This window comes from Athene noctua, chromosome 3 (assembly GCF_965140245.1).
Source record: "Athene noctua chromosome 3, bAthNoc1.hap1.1, whole genome shotgun sequence".
NCBI lineage: Eukaryota > Metazoa > Chordata > Aves > Strigiformes > Strigidae > Athene > Athene noctua.
This window is the reverse complement of record NC_134039.1, coordinates 62,197,699-62,214,426: the sequence shown is the minus strand read 5'-3', so window position 1 is coordinate 62,214,426 and position 16,728 is coordinate 62,197,699. Positions and strand designations below refer to the sequence as shown.

The 16,728-nt window shown below is 39.2% G+C and overlaps 1 protein-coding gene and 1 pseudogene across 2 annotated transcripts in view; both read right to left on the bottom strand.

Annotated features, from left to right (window-relative positions):
- CPED1 (cadherin like and PC-esterase domain containing 1) overlaps positions 1-3,298 on the bottom strand; it is a 154,705-nt gene extending 151,407 nt beyond the window's left edge. For both annotated transcript variants that reach the window (XM_074903153.1, XM_074903155.1), the window contains exons 1-2: positions 2,949-3,298; positions 2,001-2,476 (exon numbers count right to left, since the gene is read on the bottom strand). In XM_074903153.1, the coding sequence (XP_074759254.1) occupies positions 2,001-2,252 (252 nt within the window). In that variant the 5' untranslated portion in view covers positions 2,253-2,476; positions 2,949-3,298. The remainder of the gene's footprint in view (positions 1-2,000; positions 2,477-2,948) is intronic.
- Positions 3,299-6,961: 3,663 nt separating this feature from the next.
- Positions 6,962-11,933, bottom strand: LOC141958788 (histone-lysine N-methyltransferase SETMAR-like; annotated as a pseudogene).
- Positions 11,934-16,728: the final 4,795 nt, after the last annotated feature.

The following is a 16,728-nucleotide window of genomic DNA, read 5'->3' as shown; positions in this document are numbered from 1 at the left end:
GTTTCAACCATGACATCTGTCTTAGATGTTACTGAGTACCCAATAAAATGAGGCAAGATAACAACAGTTCAGCTATCTGAATAAACAGTGGGTGAAAACACACAGTTCAAGAACACACTTTCAAAGCAAAGTGATTTTTGGAGATGTTTGTCTTTTCTGTTCCCTGAGATTATTATTCAGCCCACACAACCAGCAGAGTATTCTCTGGAAACAGAGAGCAACTTAGAGTAACATCCCAACATGTGCAAGACATTTTGTTCATCAGGCTCTGGAGGAAACTTTCAAGACAAATAGGGAGCCAGCTATGGGTGGTCTTCAGAACTTGAAGAATGTGTTAGAGTAGCACAGCCCTGGAAACCATACCTATAAGGGTTAACATATGCATTTACATCTGTACTATAAGGTTCAAACATGTGCGTGTGATAGTCACATCCAACCACGCATGCTGGAGGGCAGTAAGTACAGCATGTTGTAAAAACATAAGCTTCCTTCTAATTTCAAACAGCCAGCACAGCAAAATCAGCGTCCATCTGCATTGTTCTCAGGCAAATTGGGAAACAAGAAATTGCGGATATTTTCAGCCAAACAACATGCTAGCAAAACTTTGCCATTATTTCACCAGTTCTCACAGACTTTAGGTAGCCCAAGGTGAGATACAAAATGTTCTTTGCCATTGCAATAGCAATGAGTAAAAAGGAGTGGTCTGTTAAGTATCAAAAGCTATAACACTATGTGACTTGCATCCATCAGCTGTGCTCATTTCCCTTTAAATTGTAATTCTTCATGTCACATTGTTGAACAAATCCAAATCTGGGTACCTAGTGTATTAAAAGGTCATTAAAATATAAAATTATGACAAATGCTGCATGGAGTAGATTTCTGCAACTCATAAGATAAATCTCTTTGATCTTCACAAGAAAAAAAAATCCATTTTTTAAGATTTAGGGTTAAAGAGTTCATACCAAAGTTATTTCACATATCTGTTTTTAATTGTTGAAGAAGATGCACATTATAACTGCTCTCCTAAAATCAATATTGCTGACCTTCCAGACTGTGAACCCTGCCTAACCAAAGAACCAGCCTTCTATTTTTTTTTTTTTCTTTTTTTAAATTTAAACTGCTTTACATGGATACTGTCCATAATATGTGAAGTCACAGATTAATATTTATATTCCTGGCACTGTTGTATATAAAATGCCAGCATAATGATAATTTCACGGTGCAATATCTTCTGCACTATTAGCAGTCCTCTACAGGAATAAATAAAACCTGAAACATTTGTGCTAGTGCTAATCACAGATTCCAGAGCAAAAATAACTACATCAGTCTGGACCATTTAACAAACCACATTTTCCAACTAAAATAACAGTGTTGGCATTTGTTAGGTTCAACACCCTTTCTAGGAAGCCTATACAAAATAAACATGAGGTCAGGTAACCTAAGGACAAAGTAAAATTTGCGGGACAAAGATTCCAAAGTAAATAGTGTGATCTGAAAATGTGAAAAGCACTTTTTTAATTTCTCAAATGCATTTATATTCAGCTTTTCAGCAGAATCCTAGTAAAGTTCAAAACTGACCAGCAGATAACTTTAACACAGGGCAGCTGCAGTCCTGGTGCTAATTAACAGCCTCGGTCACTTTCATGGAACCCCACTGGCTCCTGATTTATGTGCCTGTACTGTAAAGCCTCTGACCTGATTCCAAAAGCCAAAATAAAATATGGTTTGTGCAGCAAACTGAAATCTCCCTGGAGTCACCGAGCAATACCATGTTTCAGTCGAAGATTTCAGGATTCCTGTGTTAATAACATTACACTGAAGAGCTGGTAACGGAGATGTGCTTGCGCATATGCTGCTGTCATTAGATCACCCATTTGTTTGTATACAGATCTCAGACTTCCAAGCTTAGTCTAATTTTAGCTGGACTCAGATGATCCTGTCAGACTCGCTATCCTTCGCTTTGCTAATTATTGCTCAGCACTCTGCTCCAGCTGACTTACCTTTTTCACTGTCTGTGAATTACTGCCAGGGAGGAAGCAGTGAGTGTTGCTTGGGGAGACCTCCTTGTATCTGCCTTGCTGTGTTTTAGTCAGTTTGTTGGGTGCAATCCCATTAACAACGGCCGAAAGGATGCTGCTGGTCATGAGAGGTGTCAGGGTCTGGCAGAACAGACAGATGGCCACCACTAAGGCCAGAAGGAAGGGACGAGGGCGACAAAGCCTGCGGCACCTGGGGACTTGCCCACAAACCATGTCCTCTTTGCCGTCCTCACTTCGCCCTTTGCCACATTGCAGATGCAGTCCAAGTAGCCACGTCTTGCCAGGATAAAAAAAGCCAAAGGCACGTTTTACCCAAAACTAGCGAGAGATTTCCTCATTTCTGCTGCTGAGCACTTTCCTGGTGCCTGGCAAGAAGTCACAGGTTCCAGATGAGCAGAGGCTTGGAAAGTAGCCTCCTATTGGAGTACGGGAACAACCTGTGAAAAAACAACAAGTGAGTGGCAGCAAACAGCAGTGTGCCATGGGGCATTCCACAAGCAGCCGTAGCAAGCTCATCCACACCGCATTCTTGGGAGAACAGACCTGCCGGCAGACAGGTGAGAAGCAGAAATCTTCACCCCCTTTGCAGAAGGAACCACTTAGCCAGAGAATAGTATCCAAGAAAGCAAGAGGTTAAAGCTTAAAACATCCTGTCCACAGCTGAAAAGAGTAAGAGAGTGTACCAACTTTGTGAACAATCGTTTGCTGTTTTTTTCTCTCTTGCATTCTCAATTCCCACTTTGTTTTTACAGTTTCCTTCATTCCAGTCCTTTTAAATTGCCTCCTTCCTGTCAGCTTGCGCAGCTTTCTCTCTAAAAGTGATCATTTATCTGAAAACTGACAGACTATGAAGATTTTTGTTTGCGCTTGTTTTGTCCAGATTGCGAGTTCAAAGTTAGGTTTACTTACTCAGTTCTTATCCTGTTAGAAGTTTTCCGTTCTCCTCTAATGGGCTGCTGATTAAAACCACTTGGAACAACCCTGGCTCATGATCCCAGCTCGTCTCACACACTCAGAAGGCAGGCACACGCACATACACACGCCATCTGAAGCCAGTTGGACCACAGATTTCATATAAATAAAGGCTGGACTGCTCAGAGGGTGGGGCTAAACTTGCTCCACTCTGTGCAGCCACAGGCTTTGGAGACGCAGCCTGAGATCTGCATGGGGAACAAGAGGTGTCCTAGCTCACACTGCATGCCTTGAAGCCACCATCACTGCAATTTTTAGAAAATTGCTGTTACGGCAACCAGTCTAATTCAAACAATATTAATATCTTGCAGGCAGTAGAAATCTGAGCAGCACCTGCAATATTTTAATCCAGATTAACAAATATGTTGTAAAAGGAAGCAGATTTACTTGGACATAAGCGTCACTGACAAAACAGTTGTCAGTAATTTTCCATAGCAGATATAATATCTCATAGCAGTGTATAAATAAAACTTCTTACTGATGTCAAAGAGGGAAAAAAAGGAGGGTGGACAAAAATACTCCAATGAAAGCACTTAGTATCTAAACCACAGAAGGTCTTAGTTACTACTTCCCCCTGCTGACATAGGAGAGGGACGAGACAGATGGAAACATTTGAGAAACTGTTATCTTTATAGACCTAAACTTTTCATATAATGAAGTTCTTTTAGCTAAAAATATCTGTATACAAGTTGTCTATTTTATCCCCCATCTTTTACTTTTTAAAAGCAAGAGTTCTTCCTACAGTGCTTCATATATAAGAAATGAGCATTGTTATGATAACGTTAAGCCAATCTACACAATTCAACAGCAGCAGCAACATTAACAAGTTAGAGGCCTATATACATCAACGAAGAGTAGAGTACATATTTGTTTAAGTGCTGGTGTTTATTCAGCTTTCAAATCCCTTTTTTCCCCCCATACTAAACCCAGTAATTTGCACATATTGAAAAATGCCATAGAAGCGATTCAACACCTCACACAGAACCTCAGCTATCACATGCACTGCATTTTAGTTTGCTGTCTGGGGCTGTAGCTGTCTAAATTAGACTCCTGAATTATCCTGAGTGGGAAAGGAGTACAAAACTTGCCTCTGTCCTCCTGCGATAGGTACTTGCCATTCACAGAGAAACTCTCATCTCTGCTTTCTGGATAAATGTTTCTCCAGCATACCAGCTCATATCCTCAGGCCCTGCTCCAGCCAGTCTGTGTTGCAAAGCCTCTGGCAAGCCAACAAATCTGGCTAGCGGACGTCGGAAAACCATGGATTCCCTGCAGCTGGCTTCGGGGTAGGTCTATACCACACAATGGAGAGGGGTACCCAGGGAGATGGTACATTCAGAGGAGGACTGCAGAGACGCTATAGCCAGCCTGGGAGCCACAATAACCCCATCAGCAGAGGCAGAGAGAATAATAGACTTGCCTTATTGTTTTACAAGATTGTCTTGTGGTTTTTGGCATGCCCTGATTTCTGGGCCCACAACCACCAGCTGTGTAGGTGGCATTTGCATGGTTGTCAACTACTCCCAGATTCTTAGTGAGGGGATTTTAGTCGGGGTTTTACATGCTATTGCTACAAGACTCGATTAAAACCAGTTTATAAAGATTTGGATTAATGGATGCTTCATAACGTGGAGATAATATCGCCTTGCTAGAGTCCCACACTAGAATGAAATAATCCTTTCTGTCCTCACCCCCTGCTTCCTCAGTTACCTTCAGCAGTCAGTAAGCATGTTTTCCTTCCAGCTCAACATCATTTTCCCATTTCAAGCTCATAAGTAGGGTCTTTATTCTCACATTTTCCCCAGTGTCTCAGAGCCAATTCATCGTACTGGCAGCCCCAAGATCACTCATGGGCCCCAAGTCTTCAGGACAAGCTGACAACATTTACTCATTTACTGTACCAAGACTAATACTGAAAAAACAGAGCTGAAGGGATATCAGCAGTCAGATTACTGCCTCCTGTATATTCCTGGGGATCAGCCTTCTGTTCATATGCTTTCCCAGATGTTCCAAGGAGTGAGTTGGCTTTTTCCTATGTTTTGTGGTTTCTTTTCATGATGATAGCATGTAACACACATTTCTTAAGCTGTAAATGTTTCTCTCAATCACAGCTAGAGTGCAATAAACATGATTCCTGTCATCTTTTGAATCAGGATTCTACCACATCTCTGGTCTTACATGTCTACTGACTTATCTGGTCACATTCTGACACCTCAGAAATCAAGTCAAGATTATTGCAAATGGGGACTAATTCCCCTGACATTAATGTCCCCTGACATTAGTCACTTACAAAAAGGATATAAGTGGATAAAGGGTCAGGCCCCCTGGGTCCCAAACTCATGAGTCTTCAGTGCATAGTGTTCAAATAACCACAGAACACAATTATCTGTAAGATCAGAAATATCCAACTGAGTATTTATACTTGCAGGTATATGTACACATTTCAGAAATCTTAGCAGAAAGCTGCAAATCTCCTCTTTCTGACATAGAAAACAAATCTAGTATTTATTTCCTATTTGGGGTTCCCAGGCCTTTTCCTTCCAATGGCTGCTCCCAGTGCATGGATTAAAGGCTCTCTAGCCTGCTTCCCTCTCCCTACTCCTTTCACTCAGGGCTGCTTTTGTGGATGCTCCCCACAGCAGCCAGCTGCTGCCCTGCTCTGCGTGAAGGGAGGTCCTTCAGGGATTGCTTCTGCCAAAACCAACCAGCCACGTCTGTCAAGAGTGATATCCAGTTCTTGCAGCCAGAATCCCAGTTCCATCTGCATTATCTAGAATAGACTGTGTTTAAAGATACTGTGACACAGAAAAGGTGAGAGGAAAGTCACAAGACTTGCTAAAAATTGCCAGGGACTAGGATTTGAAAGGATTTATGCCATGCAGGGATGTAATATGCACCTTTCACAGTCGCACTGGGGTTTTAAGCAATCCAGCTCACATTCACACAGCTTCCATTTTACCCAAGTCTCTGTGTTTGTTCAGTGGTGAAAGCTAGTGACCACTGAAGAATGATTTCCATGGTCTAAGTAGTGACCTGGACAGATATTTGCCAGAAGCCAACTAAGAAGAAAATATTAGGCACAGAAGGTTAGAAGGAATTTAAGGCCAGATGAATAGATCCATTTTATGCATGCTTAACTTCACGCAGAGATCTAACATGAATCATTCTGCAACTCTGAATAAAGTTAAGTCCAGATATAAGTGGTTGTAAGATCAGGACTTAATATAATAAAAACCATTTTGCATGAATAATTTCACTATATCGAGGCTGCCAAGAAGAAAATATGTTTAAAAACCTATTCACAATTGCTCTTTTCTAGACCAAGTTTCAAATTACAAAGTACAGCATCCTAGCAACCATTCCAGTGATAAATGAGCTCACATGAAAAATAAGCTCAAACAGATCATTTCTAAATGAACTGATAGTCAAGTCCCTGTAATCATGTCTGTAATCTTCACAGTGTAAACCTATATGCAATTTTCATTGTTTATGGTCAACTCTTTCTTTTTTAGCATACTAAAAACTATGCAAAGGGCCATAAATTCTCACTAACTTCAAATATTGGATAAAAGCTTTATGAATAATAGGCATCAATAGCACTGTAAATATTCAAGAAAAACATCTATTTAAAACTGTGATGGAGAAAGCCTGCTCAGTTGCACCCTCCATGATTTTTTACTTCACCCTGAATTCAATCCAGATTGCAATTAGATTTGCTGTATCTTCAATTCTGTGTGTGGTCCCATTATACATAGTGAATGGGGAAGACTGGCACAGAGTAAAGAAAATAGGAGAAATATATTTCATTACTGCGCTGCACATTGGAAGATTTGATACTACTGAAGTTTAAATTAATCCCAGCATAGTAAAAACCCAGACTCTGTTTCCTTTTCCCATTCACAGAACACTGTAAGCCTTAATGATATTGTGATTTTGTTCCACAGAGCACTCCAGAGAACAAAGATTCACATCATAATCCCACTTTGGCTCAGCTCTTTGATCTTGGCTCACAGTGAAGGCAGGCTAGCAGAGAAGATTCTGCAAATCCCTGGAAAGCAAAACAGTTGATGTTAATGGTAGAAGAGTTTTAGGGGAGACTCCCCTTTTGGTTTTGCTTCTCATTATTGTTCAATTTATTTATCGAGCTGTTCGGAAATTTATTGCCGATTTCAACCTGCATATTTGAAGTGGTATATCTCAGGTCAGAATAAAATTTATTAATCGAAATAAAAACCACTAGAATGAACACATTTTTGCCAACAAGAAACAAGCATATTTATTCCAGTTGCATAAAATTCTGAGCTTCTGGAGGCGATTAAGTCATCGAAGGCAGTTTCGGCCTCCCCTTGGTTTCTGAAGCGTCTCCCGCACAGGAAGCTGTCGAGATGCTTGAAGAAGGGACAGTCGGTGGGGGAGAACTCTGGTGAGTACGGTGGATGAGGCAGAGTTTCGTAGCCCGGCTCGTTCAACCGCTGCAGCGTCGAAAGTGCAACGTGTGGCCACGTGTTATCGTGGAGAAGGATCGGACCCTTTCTGTTGACCAGTGCTGGGTGCAGCTGTTGAAGTTTCTGGTGCATTTCATTGATTTGCTGGATGTGCTTCTCCGCCGTGATCGTTTCACCCAGATTCAGGAAGCTGTGATGGATTAAACCAGCAGCAGACCACCAGACAGTCAGCATGACCTTCTTTTGGTGCAGATTCAGCTTTGGGAAGTGCTGCGGAGCTTCATCGCGGTCCGACCACTGAGCCGATCGTCACCGGTTATCGTAGAGCCTCCATTTCTCATCGCACGTCACAATACGGTCGAGAAACGGGTCGTTCTGGTTGCGAAAAAGAAGCGACGACGACACTTCAAAACGGCGATTTCTGTGATTCTCATTCAATTCGTGCGGCACCCATTTGTCGAGCTTCTTCGACTTTCCAGTCTTCTTCAGATGCTCAGAAACAGTTGATATGCGTACCCCAAGTTCTTTTGCAAGTTCTCGAACAGTTGTGCGAGTATCTGCTTCCACCAGAGCCTTCAATTCATCGTCGTCAATAGCAGAAGGACGTCCATGACCTTCTTGATCTTCAAGGTCGAAATTGACACGTTGAAATTTTTGGATCAAAAGTCGCACTGTCCGTTCGTTAACACTTCCCTGGCCATATACCTCATTGATGTTTCGAGCAGCTTGCGCCACATTACGTCCAAGTTTGAACTCGTAGATCTGTCGAAATTGCTGTTTTGACATCTGAACTTCAAGCCTCCAAAATTTGTCAAAAACGCAGCTTATATCATAATTTAATTATACAGTGTGAAAGTTCATAACTTTCATGAGCTTTTCAAAAATATATAACAGTACGCCAGTCGAGAAGGTACTATTCCTGAAACATATGCAATGAAATCACATTACAAAACGGAAATTAATTTCCGAACAGCCTATAATATTTTGTTGTTATGCAGGAGTCGATAAGTGATCTGGACTACACAAGCAGTTTGTTTACTTCTCTTATCATAGGATTTACAGACCATATATATGTATAGTAGATAAATAGTTAATTTTTGATACCTAGTCTGTAAATTTTATCGGTGTGTTAAGAGCTGTGTTTGCTGGATGTTTTGCCACAATAAAGATGTTGTTGGGCCTGCAGTTCCATGGACAGATCAGCCAGTCTAGGAATTCCAATTTCTAGTAATGGAAAAGGGAAGGTCTTGCTTGCTCCCCTCTCCCCTGCCCTTAGCGTCTTCTCCTTACCTCTGGTCCTGCTCTTTCCCTTCCTCTGTTCCTACCTTGTGATGGCGCTCATTAGATCCTTTCATGAAAAAAACCTGTGCAGCTCAGTTGGTTTTCCTCCAGGTGAGTGAGTTGAATCGACTCTTGGAGAGGTCCAGTGGGCCCAATGGTACAAGTTAAACAGCAGGAGAATACAAGTGAGAGAAAATGTAAACACAGGAAAAGAACAGGACCTTTTAGGCAGCAGCAAAGCTTGATAATATTTATATATGTTAATTTATATATGTTAATAATACAGAAAGTTGCTTGACATGAGGGTAAGGGAAAGGCCAAAGACCGAAGTCTTATGAAGACACTGGTTCCTGCTTAAAAGGCAAGTTTGCATGTCAGGATGAGGATATAAATCAGGAAATTCTTTGCTTTTTCCTGTCTACAGTTATTCACTGACTCTTGACATAATCCCCTTGCAGCAGTTATTTTGAAATTACACAAAGATTTATGGATTTTGTAGCCATTTTGATTGCTCAGACTCATTGGTTACTGCGGAGAGCTGAATAAGAATCAGTGATTATCAAAAAATGCCCATATAGGCTGCAAGAACATGGACATTGATCTTCAGGTATGCAGAACAGGAACTAAGTGGAATATCTCATGACCTCTGACAGCATTTTTGTTACTTTTTATTTTAAATAAATAGTTTATTTCATCATGCTCCACATCTCTGGCATCTTGCTGGTCCCCCTCTTCTCTACACCTCAGGTGAGAACATCTGAAATTCCGTTCCCAAGTCTTCCTCTTTTTTTCCTACAAACTTTTTCTAATAACAGCTCTGTCTTCTCTTAGAATCCTTTTAGCACAGTGAATAATCTCTTCTTATAGGTGATCTAGATATTCCTTTTCTTTTTTTAAGTTACATCATCTGGGCTTATTATATGAAAGGCATTTGCACAAATACTTCTCTAATTTCTCATGTACTTCTCCTGCAGGCAGAAGCATTCACTGCCTTATACCTGCAGAAGGGCTCTGAATGTGCTTTATGTGCTGCATAGTAGTATTTTCCTTGCAGTTCTTCCTAGCTGCTTATATTCAGGTGAAAGCGTATTAAAATGACCAGTGGGAGTGAGAAGAAACTGAGAATACCAGTGCAGTTGACTCTGCCCTAGCCACACCATGCCTGCTCAAGCGATGTTTGCAATGGAGGGTATCTGTATAGCTTACCCATGTACTGGGACACCCTCCCCATGCCAAGCCCTTCCCCTCCACCCCCAGTACCAGGTCAGAAAAGCTTTCACAAGAGGAGACAGGGTGGAAAGAGACAGCAAGTTGTAAGCATACTGGTTTGGAGGCTACTGCAAAAAGGAAGGAGCAATCCCTCAGACAGGCCTCCAGCATGACAGCAGGATATATCCTAAATAGCTTCATATACAGTGGGAATGTGTGAAGCTTTCAAGCCAGTCACAGAGTTGCTAGAACCAGAGCAACAACTTTGAAGGAAAGGACCAGTCTGTAAGGGCACTTAGCAGGGGAAGAGAAGCATTTGCAAACCCTTTCATTTCTAACATTTAGCATTCTGCATTTTCTCTGGGTGTTTTTAGTTTTAAAAAAGTTAATTATTCTAGTTTCTGTTCCAATAAACCCAAATACTGAACTGAAATGTCATAGTCCTCAAGGTCCTATCACAAGGTCTTTCCCCTTCTTTTGTGTGAACTAAATTATTTCGTTGCCATGTTCCCTTTTCACTTTAGCCTGACTTCATTCTGAAGGTAGCCAAGTTTGATAGAACATTTTTTTTTCTCCTGTTCTAAAACACAAATGGACCCAAACCAGTCCAAAATATGAGAAGAGCCAAGGTAACCGTAAAATTCATGACAGTCATCCTCTAGCACCAATTTTTTATACAGTTGCCCTCAAGTTCAGAAGCAAGATCTATTTAAAATAAAGCAAATTTTAGAAGCTGAAAGAAAAATACAACTAGACTCCTCATTCTATAAACCCTCATCTTCCAATTCACCTCCTAAATTCCCTAAACCATATTTTTTTGTATCCCATTACCTTTGGCTGCCTTTCTTCCTCTTCACTGCTTATATGATCAGGAAAATCCTCTTTCTTTAGCAGAGTGGTTGCTTTGCTGAGACCATTCACAGAGTTTTGAATTACTATCCCACTGTCTCCTTTGTCCAGCAATCTCCTGATGGTCTTTGGCAGAAGGGAAACAAATGAAAGTCTTCTGCAAACAAGAAAATATTGTCACCTCTGTTGTATGTGTATAAAACAAAGCTATAATGCTCTCAAGTACCTACAGCTGTCTGTGTTCCCCTCTAGATGATTTAGTCTGTGCAGCTGCAGATAGTGTGCCTGACACAACTGGCAAACAAGGTTATAATTTTGGACCAAGTTTTACAGTTGCCAATCATTTCAGACATTTCGGTCATTAAATTTTGGCTAGCCCCGGTACAGTTAAATATCCATGCAAATGTACAACTTAAACCACACCATGGACTCCACTGACTTCAGTGGATGAGTTCATACATGTGGGTATTTTAGGCACAAGGGAACAAGAACCTGATTTTTTTGTATCAAAAGGCTTTGTACTGGTGGATATTTGTTTTACACAGCTCATTTGTTAACAAGGAGAGTTTTAAGACAACCACATGACACATAAATGTAGAATAAATGCTCACCTGTGCCTCTCAAGCCACCCATACATTTAACCATCAAGACCAGTCATTATTAAATATAATAGAGTATATAACAATTTATTCCAGTTTGTTGCATTCTTCTGGTGCTGACAGAATATATGGCAGTATATAGAATACATGGAGATGCAAAACATTCTATTTTGTTGTTCTTATGGACAAGCAGAAGAAAGTAACAATATACTTCTGAACTTACGGATCTAATTATAACTACAGTTTCTCTCATGAGTCTAGCTGCTGTGGTGTAATTGCTGCAGAACAAGATGACAGCAACCACTGTGGCACACAAGTTACTTCAGAAATACCCTTAAGTACATTACACCTTTTAATGCACTGGCTTTTGACAACCTACTCTACATGGTATTTCTAAAAGTAAAGCTGAAAGTACGTTTAAGCGTTTTTACAGCTAACAAAAGCAAGACGGCTGGAATAAATACGGTGAAGGAGGCCACACAGAAAGTCCCTGTTGCAGCTGGCATGAGGTCTGATGAGAGCTTTGTGTCCTGCCCCATGCAGAGTCACTACATGGCCTCTCAGCTCTGGTCTGTTGAACTGCACAGCTTGCTCAAAACATGCCTGATGGCTACTGCAGGATGTTGGGAGGAAGTGTCTTGGAAGCTGAAATTGAGGGAGGGACATCAGTGCTGAACTGCTGGGATATGGCTGGGGGAAGCCGAGCATCATACTGTTGGTGGGTTATCTTAACAATTTTGATTAAATGGGTCATGTGTAAAACTACCATTCCAGGCAAGGGTCTGTTGAAAAAGCAACGTTTAGGGAAGCTACTTCTCAGGTCTGAGAGTTCTAAAATGTTTTGCTATCATTTTCTACACTTCACACTGAATTGAAATTGTCCAGAAGGGCTGAAAAGTGAATAGAAACATTTTTATTCATTTTCTGATTACTGGGTTGTTGGGAGTTGTCTCTTCTGTGGGTTGTTTTGTGATATTTTTTAATTATGGTGGTATGTTCTATGACTAGATGCAGATGTAAATGTTTTTAGGATTTGATTTTGCAAAAATTAAAATATAACCAAATCAGAATACCTCTGAAATACAGTATGAAGTAGCTGAATAAGCTCTTATTAAATTTATTAAATCAATCACTCATAGGACTGTGTTTTGATACACTTTTAAAACTAAAGCATATTGAAGAGACCATTTGTTTTGGAAAATAATGTAAAACCAGGCAGCATCAACACAGAAAATCAATAAAATATATATAAATCTGATAGCTAATTTGGTTGATTCAAAACGGACTTTAGAAAGAGAATTACAGACAATATTTTGGGTTGATTTAAAATTATGACAACATTAGCCAAATATGAAGTCAGGTTATAGTTTTATAATGTGCTGCTGTAATTATGAAAAATATATTTAGATTATTCTTTCCTTCATGAGTTTAAATATTACTGCTTAAGATTTAAATAACAGAGAAAAGGAAAACTTAGAATGTTTTCTACTAAAAGATTTGTCAGCCTCCATAGAGAGACATTCCCAGAGCATTCCTTTAACCCTCTTAACAGAAGTCTTTAAGTAAATAGCTGTAGGTGAGTGTTTGGAAAGCACTTTCAAAATGAAAAGTACTTTAGAGTTGGTAAATCTTGAACATTAATGGTGATACTAACCAAAACACCTTCAAGTTGGATTTTTTTTCTCTTTTTTTTGTTTTGAGAATCATCTTTAGTTTTCCTGTCCTGGCCTAAAACTTTAAGATGTTTTCCCAGTGTATATTTATTTATTGTATTTATGTTTTACAGAGCAACCAACAATGTTATAGAAGAGGTGGGCAGAACTGTTGTGGTATAAGTAAGTGACTTTCTCAAAGGTAATAATTACTTCTGAAATCAGCACTTCTGTGTGCAAAAGCATGCTTTAAGTCAGTGTCTAAGGGAGTTTCTACCCTGGATTAAAATTATTAACATATAATTTTAATTTTTGAGGGTAATTTAAAAATAATTCCTACTTCAGTTCCTTAGCCATTCCAATTGCATTAGGCTATCAGGAAGATCCCTGGAAAGTGTATATGTTCTTAAATGAAAATAAGGGGGTGGTCAATACTACTGACTGTAGAACCATTCCATTTTCCCAGCCTAAGGAACACATGTTTTTATTGTCAGTTCATTCAACTGTTGACTAATCCATCCATCTATAGAACGTGCTTTCTTTAAAAGCCTGGGATTAATTTAGCCCCAAATAACATGACAGAGAAATTAAAGACATTTTAAAATAATTTAAGTCAAGAATATCATATCCAGATGAATTCATCACAGCAGAAACACTCTAACTTGTCACCTTTTAAGCAAACTACATAACTGAACATTATTAAAAGTTTTTTAATACGATGAGCACTTATTTTTAACCACACATAATAACAATGTAATATTAGTCTCACCAAAATAAAACAGAGCTGTAAAAAACATTTCCTTTATCAACAGAGGGAAAAATATTCCCGTACTTCTGACAAGGATTCCCTAATTCCATAGTACTTCCCTGACTGACCCCTTCCAGCACAACTACACTCATGCTTGCAAAGTTTATCCAAACATCTATCCCACGTGTCATCTTCTGAAAAGAAATAATAAAACATGCTTTGAAGTTTTCACAGGTGGAAACAATAAAAGTTATCTTTGCATTGCTCCCCTATTTCTGTTTCATCTATTCTCATGTGTGCAAATACAGTATAACTATTATTTATTCTTCTATGAAGAAAGGTTTAGTATAACCTTAATTAGGAAAACCACATTAACCGTCAACCTAATAAATAAAACTGTGGTCAGCAACAAAACTATACTTAGGATACCCCCAAATTTTGTTATTTATGAAAACTATGTGAATTGTAGCTGAACAACTGCATCTACTTTATTTAGCTTAAGAATCTCCTCATTGTACTCTTAGATTTCAGTAAAACTTTTCTTAATTGGCAGCAGCAAGTTTCACCAATGTGGGCATACAGATTTGATTCAATGTGTATGGCATTGCTGAATAAATATTTAGAAAGGAACAGAGCAGTCACAACACACAACACAACACTTTTGAAACTAAAGCATATTGAAGAGACCATTTGTTTTGGAAAATAATGTAAAACCAGGCAGCATCAACACAGAAAATCAATAAAATATATATAAATCTGATACCTAATTTGGTTGATTCAAAATGGACTTTAGAAAGAGAATTACAGACAATATTTTGGGTTGATTTAAAATCATGACAACATTAGCCAAATATGAAGTCAGGTTATAGTTTTATAATGTGCTGCTGTAATTATGAAAAATATATTTAAATGATTCCTTCCTTCATGAGTTTAAATATTACTGCTAAAGATTTAAATAATAGGGAAAAGGAAAACTTAGAGAGTTTTCATCATATAAGGTACAAGGCACGAATAAGTATTAGGGCTTTAAAAATGTTAAAACAGCTGTGGATCCTAACACTGTTCTTCATTTTCTTGACTTTTTCTAAGACTTTATTATGAATTAATGTAGGGAACGATTGTTTTTTTCTAAAATATAAGACATGATGTATTCAAGCATTAAGTCTGTAAGTAATCATGCAATTTGTTGACAACCTTTGCATTTTCAAATAGCTTTTAAATACAAGATGTTATCTAGAGGAAAAAGCTGCTGCTTGTCTTCATAGAATATCATATGAGTATAAAAGCAAGATATGTATTTGAAAGTGCTAAAGGTGTATTACTGTAACTTGGTGTAGATATACTGAAGTGTGGCATTTTTCTTGCTTTAATTACATTATTCTCAGAGCATTTTAGGCAATCCTGGGAAGAGTAACAAACTGCTGTGACAATGTTCATACAGTGTGGCCTAACTTGAGTTATTCATATATACCTCTAGAAGCGTGTAAAAAGCCAGACTCAGCCTTCTTGCAATTCTGCTTCTGAGAGGTATTTAGTGTAAGTGCAAAATGGAACCCTCTGTTCTCAAGGTGAGGGCCACCTGGGTCCTCCTTCTGTCACCTGTCACATCTATTGAACAAGAAAAGTGCGTGGTCCAGACATTCCAGCAGGATGAGGTGGGAGATTAAAAAGCTTGCCAAGAAAAGCCAGCTCAGAGTGGAAAGTACCTCGCTGGTGAGGGGGAACAGAAAGGGGATAACAAACCTCAAAATTTCTAATCTTTATTGTGTGTGATTGAACAACATTTTGCAAAGTTCAGTAAAGGAGACAAGAATGCAAATTATTCTGTGCTATTCAGAGACAACCTAGCAGGATTTTCAAAGCAGGAAGCATAAGAGTATTTCCTCTTCCTTTTTCATTCCACACCTAGAATAAAAAAAAGCTACAGCTGAGAAAAAAATGTTACTTCTTCACAATGCAAACTGACAATACAGTTTACAAGGCAAAGAGAACTTTCTGTAGTGTTACAGTGCTTAGCACTTTGCGGTACTACAAATACATCCTCATCTTAAAAATTCACCCAAATGCTGGAGCACTGAAATGAAACTAAAATCAGCTGCCCTGCATAACGCTGAAGGGTCACGTAACCTAGTGTCTTGATTCAAACAGTATTCAGTGGTGTATGCCAGAGGATTGTAGAACTGTCACAGGCATCCAGGAACACTTCCCTGGTTACAAACTCTTAATTTTGAGAGATCAGTCTTTAGTGAGTTTCTGATGCAGATGTGTTGCTTCTGCATTTTATGCCTCCATGGGCTTTGCTTCCATTAATGTCTCAGTCACTTTCTATGCCCATATAAGCTATGTGGCCAGTTTTACAATTGAAGCATGTCATATGTGAAAAAATGCTGCTCTTTTTTTCATTTTGGACTGGCTACCTCCCTATTCTATCAAAAGACACACCTTTTCCACAGCACTTCTGAACTTGCAGATCCCTGTTACATTCTCACTGCGCTGCCTCTTTCTCATCCAGAAGAGTCCCACACATTTCAGCTCCTTCTCAGATGTGTTGTCATTACACAGATTTGACTACTTTGATACTCCTATTTGAGGATTTCCTAGTTTTGCTAAATTTTTGCATAGTAGTGGACCAGAATGTTATACTACATTAAGACTCAAGTGCACATCACTTTACATAGTGTAAAACTTTTGTTTTATTCTTTATGTCCTACTGAGTCATTCGTAGCTCGTCTGACATGTTGCTGAGCAATGAGCTGATGTTTCCATAGAATTACCTAGATAACACCAAAATCACATTCCTACACAGCAATAGCTACTTCAGAGACCTCAGCTGCAGATGAATTGAGAATTAAGTATTATTTTATAAATCATATATAGAATCAGGGACACCTTCCACTAGATCAGGTTGCTCAAAGCCCATCCAGCCTGGCCTTG